The sequence below is a fragment of the Caenorhabditis briggsae genome (genome assembly GCF_000004555.2).
Source record: "Caenorhabditis briggsae complete genome, chrIV, whole genome shotgun sequence".
Taxonomy (NCBI): Eukaryota; Metazoa; Nematoda; class Chromadorea; order Rhabditida; family Rhabditidae; genus Caenorhabditis; species Caenorhabditis briggsae.
This window is the reverse complement of record NC_013487.2, coordinates 1868241-1877675: the sequence shown is the minus strand read 5'-3', so window position 1 is coordinate 1877675 and position 9435 is coordinate 1868241. Positions and strand designations below refer to the sequence as shown.

General features: G+C 36.2%; 2 protein-coding genes across 2 annotated transcripts in view; both read left to right on the top strand.

Moving 5' to 3' along the window:
• Nucleotides 1-801: 801 nt before the first annotated feature.
• Nucleotides 802-4907, top strand: CBG21529 (the record flags this gene model as incomplete). Its single annotated transcript, XM_045244864.1, has 5 exons — nt 802-1018; nt 1349-1483; nt 2859-3229; nt 3282-3402; nt 4735-4907. The coding sequence occupies 5 exons, from the start codon at nt 802-804 to the stop codon at nt 4905-4907; spliced, it is 1017 nt and encodes a 338-aa protein (XP_045097329.1).
• A 2249-nt stretch (nt 4908-7156) lies between these two features.
• CBG21528 overlaps nt 7157-9435 on the top strand; it is a gene marked incomplete at both ends in the record, with an annotated part of 2906 nt that continues 627 nt past the window's right edge. Inside the window, 4 exons of the mRNA XM_045244863.1 lie at nt 7157-7365; nt 7483-7613; nt 8325-8410; nt 8967-9305. Coding sequence (XP_045097328.1) covers nt 7157-7365; nt 7483-7613; nt 8325-8410; nt 8967-9305 — 765 coding nt within the window. The remainder of the gene's footprint in view (nt 7366-7482; nt 7614-8324; nt 8411-8966; nt 9306-9435) is intronic.

Sequence of the window (9435 nt, the reverse complement as noted above, 5' to 3'; positions counted from 1 at the left end):
TGTACAACGCTTAATGTCACTCTGCGTACAGCTGTCGTCCTCGCCTTTATGTATGCAATCGGGCGTGCGCTTTCTCTTTGCCCGCGTAGCTCAGTCGGTAGCGGCGCCGCACCCTCAATCATCGCCCTCACAAGTTCAACTTCTCGAGGGGCATCTTTGAACGAAATTTCGAGAACATTATTTTTTTCATGTCCCCCCACCTTTAAGTGGAATCTTTATTAAAGAAGCATCTACCGTAAAACCTCTAACGACACCCGGATCGTCCACTTTGAACCTATATATCTCATTTTCTGTGAAATATATCAAAAAGTGGCTAACAAGTAAAATGTTGCTGATATCCTGATAAACATTTTACTAGTTAACCACTTTTTGATATATTTCAAAAGAAGTGAGATATATAGGCTCAAAGTGAACGATCCGGGTGTCGTTCTATCAGAGGTTTTACGGTATATTTTTTCCCGGTAACTATTTTTCTATCAATTGTGAATTTTTAAATTTTAATTAAATTCCAAGTTTCACTATTTTTAAATTAGGTTTAAAATTAACTTTCCGGTTTCATCTAACTGTTTTTTAAAATGAAACTATTTTTGAACACTATACATTCTTCTTTTACAGTATCATAACTTATGTAACAGTACCAAAAATGAAAAATTTATAAAATTCAAAATTTTCGAAAAATCTGTTGCACATGTTTTATATATCTGGATGTTAACCGAATTTTTATTAAGTCGAGTATTCCGATCAAATCCCGTTTTTAAATTCAAATTTCAGTGTTAAATCGTTTTTCTCAATTATCCAATTATGTACAAACCACAAGAAAAGTTCCCTTCTTCAGAAATGCGAGAGAAACAGCACAATCCTTTCCGATTGCTCATATTGCTCATCCTAACTTCTACAGTATCCTGTCAGCTATCCTGTCACCGGATACCAACTTCATTCTGTTGTACAACAAGAATCAGAGATCAGTGTCCGGAACAGTGTGCAACGGTTCAATGTGGCACCGAATTTATACATAATTGTGAGTTTTTTAATGGTGTTGGAAATCAGAGAAAAATTGATAAGACCAACTAAACCACAATTTTGAAACTGAAACAAAAATTTTTGAGCTCATTTATCTCGGTTCCTATAAAAGATATCAAAAATTTGTCAACTGATAAGATGGTTATCAAATTATCAATAACATTTTATTAGTTGACAGGTTCTTGATATCTCTAAAAAAACCTAGATAACTGAACTCAAAGAAAACGTATAAGTTAGCGTTCTAAAGTAAAATTCATGTTAGAGTATGTTTCAAGATAATGTGAAATCTGTATTTTTTAACTTTTTGGATTCACTAAAATTCTTTCAGTGTTCTCAACGGACGGTTCTCGAAAACCAGCCAACAATAATAATAACTTCGGTGGAGCGCATGATGGAAACGCGAATATTGGAGGTGTTGGAAGTGGAGATTCTCAGAGAGGTGCAGATGGATTTGGAGGAATTGGTTAGTTAAATTTTTTAAAACATTAAAGGGGAGGGGGAATAGCCACGAAAAATATAAACCCTAAAACCTGTAATAGAAGGGCCCTCACACTGTCAAGTTTTCCAAGTTAAAAATTAGAGGGCACTTTTATTACAGGTTTTACGGTAGTCGGACTTACTGCAAAAATATTCGCGAAGCTACCAGTTCAGCTAGGGTTAGCTTCCGGCTGCGTAGCTCGAATGGCAAGGGGTACGGTAGAAAGGCAAATGTGTAAATAGCAACAAAAAATTTAAAACAAGTACACTAGAGGTAAATTTGACGAAAACATTTTTTTGGAAATTAAAACAAGTGGTATGTTAATTCCAGTAACGTCAGCTCAATCAACTGTGGGAATACTATCACTTTTAGAAACAGAAATATTTACTGTGATTTAAAATTTTTTGGCCTTAATGTTCATAGCTGCCTGATCAGAATTATATGCATATTTAGAGAGTACGCATTTTTGTGTGATGGTGTACAGTAATCGGTGTTTGTTTCTTTTTTGTATGGCGGCAATCTCATAGCTCGATGGTATAGTTCAACTACTTGAGACCCACAAAATCATTTTTGTTGTACATTTTTCATGTCCTACCTTATTTTCGAAAGTTCAAAAAATTTTAAAAGTTTCAAAATGTTTATTTTTACTTGAATGCAAGAATCATGAGTAATGTGGCCAAACTTCGATTACCGGATTTTCAAATTTTAGAATATTCTTTTTTTTATTTTAAAATCTGTTTCAAACTTTCGTGAAAAATGTCTGAACTTTAAAATCTTCATTGAACTTTCAAGTCCTATAATTAAAATCTTGATAACTTCTTTCAACTGTCAGCTAATCGGGTTTATTGTTCAAGTTTTATTTCAATTTCTTTCGGAAACAGAAAAGTGTCATTATAAAAATGGTTTTTTTGGAAATTCTAAAATTATGACATTTTTTCAATAACGTTATTGTCAGATTAAAAAAAGTGACACCTGAAAATCTCGGAGACGGCGCTCGTGTCGATTTACGAGGGGGCGGAGCGAAAACTGATACTGTAGATAACAAATTTATTTATGTGAATTTAGTGGGATTTTCCAAAATTTTGATTTCTTGGTATGAAAATGATCGCTAGCATCTCTAGAATCCATTTTTCAGCAAAAAACTAAATTTAAACGCGAAAGTAGCTCAAACTAGCCGAAATTCTGAAATATTACGTTTTTGCCGCATTTTTTCGTAGATCAAAAAAAGCAAAAGTTTTCAAATTCTCAGGAGTCACTTTTTTTAATTCGACAATATCAATACTCAGGATTCCATTGTTGCGTGTCTTCCTAACCAACCTTAATTTTAGCCTTTCTACCTCCCATAACATAGGTTTTCCAGATCCCTCGATAACCTCATTCGAAAAACCTGACCAACCCCCTCCGCCTCCAGCTGCGCCATCCCGTGTGGATGCCACGTGGAATCCAGAAACGCATTCGAATTCTGGAGATGCTAGAAGAATTACAACAGAGAATTTCTTCACAACAACCCAACCAACCACTTCTTCCGGATTTCCAACCCTGATTCCATTCTCCACGGATTCCTGGACCACTCAAACTCCTAGACCCTTGGCTCCAGAACCCGTACTGGCTCCAGAGGCCAATAGAATGCCAGTTCCAGTCCCTGAGGTCCCAAATTTGGGATTTCATGGAAATTTTGGACAAGAATTGCCGGTGACAAACCCAACAGTGGCTTCGCCTCCAAAACGAGATGTATTTTTTTTGAATGTGTGATAGTTTCAGTTCATTTGGTTTCCATTTCCAGGGTCACCGACGACGAACGACACCGGATCCAAGAATAATTCGACCACCAGAATCCCTGGTTGTCATTGGAGATTATGATGAAGACGAACCACCATCCGAGAATGCTGTTGTGGATTCGCCACGTGGGTTTTTTTGTGTCTTTGTTGAGTGATTTAATACAGTAACATATAAGGAACTTTGTTTAATAAGTAATACGTACCGGTAATTTCATATGAATCACTAATAATCAATACCAAATGGTTTTTAAAAAGTTATCGATACAGATAAGTTTTTAAAAATATTTTTCTCTCAAAATCAATTTGCGTCTTGCCTCTAACTTTGAACCCATATATTTCCTTTCCTTTAAAGGTAGCAAAAAGTTGCCGACTAACAAAATGTTTATCATAATATCAAAAACATTTTGTCAGTTGACAGCTTCTTGATATCTTTTACAGGAATCGAGATACAGTACCATTTTGACATTTTCAGTACAAAATGAGCTAAAAAAAGGTGTTTTTCAGACATAATAGTTGAAATACTAGGAATTTTCAAACATTCCTTGAATGCAAAGTTTTCAATCTAGATCTGTTTGAAACCCTCCAAAATTTTCAAAGTGATCGAAAATTTGACAGTCGAGCTCCAGAGTCCTGATAGTGAGAAAAGTGAATTGAAAAATACTATTTGGTATATCTTATTGATTGGTATTGTAGTCTTTTTATTCTCATAAATCAAACCAAAATCATATTTATTCTGAATCGTTACTACTTCGATTTATCACTAATAATCAAACTGTATGTTTCATAAAAAGTTATTGATACAGAGAAAAAATATTTTTCCAGTTACACCTATATATCAAATTACAGTAATTTCTCAAAGATTTGATCCGAAGTTCACTCTTTTGGAAAGTTTTTCTTTTGGAAAGCTTTTGGGGGCCCATGAGAATAGGGGGGGGGGGGCAAGTCAAAAAGGGGGGGGGGGCCCATAGGTAAAAATGTGGACTAAGCTAAGATTAACCAATTTTTTCTAGTTTTGTGACCGCTTCCATTAAAATTTCAAACTTTGAACACTTTTCATAATTTTTTGAAAATTTAAGTTTATGTCATTTTTTGCATATTTTTTGTCTATTTTTTTGACTAAGCCTGGAAAAATCTGAAACTAGCTGAATAACTTCAAATTACACAGTTACAATGGAAAGAATAGTGTTGTTCATACAAAAAACTGGCCTATACTAAAATTTTTTGAAGTGAAAAATTTTTGTGGAAACAAGCGCAAAGTTCGAAATTTTAATGGAAACATTCGAAAAACTAGAAAAAATTGGTAAATCTTAACTTAGTCCACATTTTTACCTATGAGCCCCCCCCCTTTTTGACTTGGGCCCCCCCCCCCTATTCTCATGGGCCCCCTTTTCGCTTGGACCCCCTTTTCTCATGGGCCCCCTTGTCATAAAGAGCCGCATCAACCCTTATTAATTCCAGAACCCCTCCCTGCCACGTCACCACCACCTCCATCGCCTCCATCATTCTTTTCCCAAACTCTGCCCCCATCACCACCTGTTATCAGTAACAGTGGAGATGTATCGCCAGATCCAGAAAGGAAATTAGCGCTTCACCAAATGTCGAACAATCTGGAACCGCTGCTGCTACGTTGAGGTTAGTTTGGCAGCTTTTTAGAATTTGGGAGATACAGTAAGCCAAAAAAACGACAGACAAGAAATTGAGAATGACCTGAAAACCACAGAAAAAGTGAAGCTAGAATCAATATTAAAAGTGTGGAACAGGTACAAAAGTTTGAAAATGGGATCAGTGCTGTATGCAGAAGGTAAATAGTACCAGCTAAAAATTATACATTTCAGCTACTGTAGTGGAAAATCGCTAATTTTGGACGTCCACAAAACATAGTAGATTTTGCAAGATGATCCTGAAATTTTTAGAATTTATCAAACAAAAATAGAGCTTCAATTTTGTGATTGACAACATTTTTGTACAAATTCGTCCAAAAACGATATACCGCTAAGAACCAACAAAGTGCCACAAATTCCAGAATTAGAACTCGATAGCAGAAAAAAGCAGGATATCTCATTTGGATGAATTTTAACGATAAAGTTGTCAGCTACAAAATTGAAGCTCTATTTTTATATAGTACAGTCGAAACTTTGTTTTGTTTACGGACATTCAAAATTAACTATTTTCAACTAAAATAAGGTAAAATTGATAGAAAATTAGTTCCGAATGACCTAGCAAAATTAAGGGAACACTTTGGTTACTTGTCAATTAATTCAAGGCTATCGAATTTGGGCCGAGGCATTTTTAGTTCAGGTACTTCTGAAATAGGTAGAATTCGGCGGCCTAGCGGCCCTGATAGTTTTTGACTGGCTGAGCTTATTTTCAAAAGAACGGACTGATTGGTCCGCGGTAACATACCGACGGCCTCAATCACGGCTGGCCGCGGCCCTGTTTCCGACAGCCTTGAATTAATTGGAACAGTATTTTTTTTCTGGATTATTTTCAAAATAAAAATGTTCATACTAGCTGTTTGAAACAGTGCATAAGTAAACATTGTTACTCCGTCCCATAATAAACGTCCGTTCCGTTTGTCTCAATTTATCTCCGTTTCTGTAAGAGCTTTCAATAATTGGTCAATTGAAAAAATGTTCCTCGTAATATCAAAAATATTTTTTTAGTTGAAAACTTTTGATATATTCCAAAGGAACGAGATAAATTGACTACAAGTCAACAGCTAAAGGGGCACTTCTATTAGAAGGACCCGTTCTTTGAGAATGAAAAAATTTAATGTACGAGGATCATTAATATAACCATCATATTTTAAATTAGTCCCCACGATTATGAGTAATTTGAAACACAAATTTTTTATTTTAATTTTTTCTATCGATTTTCTAATTCTAACAATTAGCAGATACAAGTGAACCAATTGGAAACATCTCTGGAGCTTGAAAAGCGTATATTAAGTCCAAAGTGAGAAGAAAATTATATCCTCTGTTTCCAAAAGGTTTTATTGTTGTGAAGTCAAAAACATTGCAATATAGCGAAAATGGTCCATTCATTCCCCAAAAGTGATAGAAGTCCCGAAACCCCTAACTTTGACCAAAATTATCTTGGTCCCTGTGAAATATATCAAAAAGTGACCATCTGATGAAATGTTTATCGTATTATCATTAGCGTTTTATCAGTTGACAACTTTGTAGTATCTTTAACAGGAACGGCGATAAATTGAGTCAAAATCAGTGGTAATGGCTACCTGCAGGGTGTATGGTCGATCACAGAACGGCGCATAACTCGACTTCAACTTGAAATTTCTGGGTGGAATAAAAACTAAAACGAAACTTGATAAGATGTTCGAAATTATGTAAAATTCAAAAATATTGAATTTTTGAGTCTTGAGTTAAGCGGTCGTAAAGTCGGCCACATAAAACAGCAGGGTCGGCTGGGTTATGTACAACAAGCTCTTTAATTTTAACCGAGTTTATCTCGGTTCCCGTTAAATCTAGCAAAAAGTGACAAACATAAAAAAATGTTCATCATGAATGAAAATGGTATGCTGAACATTTTTTTTTTAAGTTCGTGATATTTAATTCAAAAAATTGATAAATTGTCTAGATATGGAGGTGGTCTCTTCTACAGAAAACGAACAACAAAAGAGACTACGGTCTAAAATTATTATAAACTTTCCTAAAACAACCACAGAGACTCCTCCGTGATTTCCTCCTCTCCACTCATCTCCTCCTCATACAATCATCTCCGTCGTTTCTCATCTCGAAGCTCCTCGCCATCATTCGCTCGAGCTCATCATCGTCTCATCTGCCGTCTTACAACCCCTGGTCGTCTGACTTGTAATCAAAAGAAAAAGAAGAATGTACGTCTTCATAAAAGCCGTTACGTAATGCCACCCAAATATTGGAAGCCCGCGAACTCGGATGTTCGAAAAATGAGTCCGAATGGGTTGAGAATTCGCAAGAAGAATTTTGCAACGACCAGAATTCATATTACTCCGTTTATGGGAGAATTGGCGAGACGGAGAAGGAAGTTGGATAGGTTCGAGTTGTTCTTGCATGGAACTTTGGGTATTTGGAAGATGGAGCACATTTGCATGTCTGGAATTTTTTGGAATTTTCCAAAAAATTGTGTCTGGCGCATGTTGATCTAATACTAACGATTGCACTAACAATGTCTAGAACTTCAGATTTTTTTTGAATTGGACATTTTCAGCGGCTCATCACACGAATGGAAGGTGTCTATAATTCCACGTGGCCAGAATACAAAACCATCGGGAGTTAGCTCAATTCCACCGTTCACTATTGATGGCAAGGCAGATGAGAGATTCAATAAGTTTTATAGAAGTGAGTTGGGATTTTCAATTTTTAGATATGTGAATTCACTGCTTTCAAAGCTTTAAAACGAGTATAAAGACGCTTAGTTAGGCTCCGCCCACTTTGAAGTGTTTGGGTTTCAAGGCGCATAAGGGTCCAAAACTTGAAATTTCGCAAGAGTAGGTCATGATTACACTTGTTTTGAAGCTCAAAACGTCAGAAATACAAATTTGAGAACTAATATATGACACAATTTTTCGAATTTCCGAATTTTTCGGTTTTACAATTCTCCAATTTTCCAATTTTCAGAATTTTCACTTTTTCAAAGTTGTGAAAAATTGCTACTCCAAATTTTGAATTTGCTGCTTCGACAGATCCAAGAAAAAGTATAAACACGCCTAGGCCCCGCCCACTTTGAAGTTTCGAATTTAAAGGCGAAGAGGAGTCCGAAGTTTGAAAATTAAAGACAAAGTTGATTACATCAACACCAGACTTTTAAACTTCTACCAATCTTTTTGGAATCATGAAACTGTAATTTTTTATTTTTGTACTACAGAATCGGAAAGAAAAGCTAAAATTTCAAGACAATTCTGGAAATTATTCCCACTTTCGCAAAAAAAAAATCGTAAGAAATTTGTTTCGGAAGGGGCACGAATCAACAGAACATTACTAGCCGAGAGAATTTCTGAAAATCTTGAAACAGGAAAAAATGTTTTCGTTCAAAAAATCCAATTTTTTCAGCCATCGACAAAGTGATCAACAAACTGGACTTGACCAATAGTGGAGATTTACACGTGAGAGAAGGAGAACCACAGATTCGTTTGGAGGTATGTTAGAAATTTTACATGGTGGTCTAACTTTTGCAAGTTTATATTTTTAGGCCACCATGGTAAATGGCCTAGAAATGGTATCATATTCAGTTGGTTTGCTTTCTAGGTCATTTCGACATGGTGGCCGAACTATTGCAAGATGATTTTTTTTAGGCCACCAAGATAAATGGCCTAGAAATGATCTGATAATCACCTGATGTCTTTCCTAGGTCAATTAACAGATAGTCTAACATTCAGTTTTCTAGGCCACCATGTTAAAAAAGTAAGGCGACCATATTAACATGAATGGTCTCGTGTGTTTTCTAGGTAATTTTACTATGGTGACCTAACCATCGAGTTTTCTAGGGCACCATGGTAAATGGTCTAGAAATGACTTCATGGTGTGTTTTCTAGGTCATTTTGACATGATGGTCTAGCTTTCGAGATTCCTAGACAACCATGAAAAATAGCCTAGAAATGATTTGACATTCACCTGGTACTTTTTCTAGGCTATTTTAGCATGGTGGCCTAATTTTTGCAACTTAAGTTTTCAAGTCCCCCATCTTTTTTCCAGGGATCCACCAAAGATCTATCGGTTGAGTCATCGGCTCGTGTGGTCTCCAGAACTACCATAGGTCCAGGAGTCACAAATAAAGTCAGTGTGATCCCATTCCGCCCGTTACGGTTTACGCCACCTCCTTCGTCTTCTTCTGCGTCCTCAAACCGTATCGAACAACCTGGACCACCTGGGATCTCCCCTGGACCATCGCCCGGACAATGTGGCATTGCTCCAGACTTCACCCCGTGTGTCTCTAATGAAATCGCCAGTAAATCGTTGCTAGAATGTTGTAAACGAAAAAATCTACCCGCCGGATGTCAACAGTTGTGTAGATATGATATTACGCAGGCGGAGGTGAGTCAGATTTTGAGAAAAAATATTCAATTTCTCCATTATTTAGAAAATCCATCAAATTTATTATATTTCTGTCCAAAAACCTACTTTCTAGGCCTTCTACCGAGATACAGTCCTTTGAAGTTTTGGA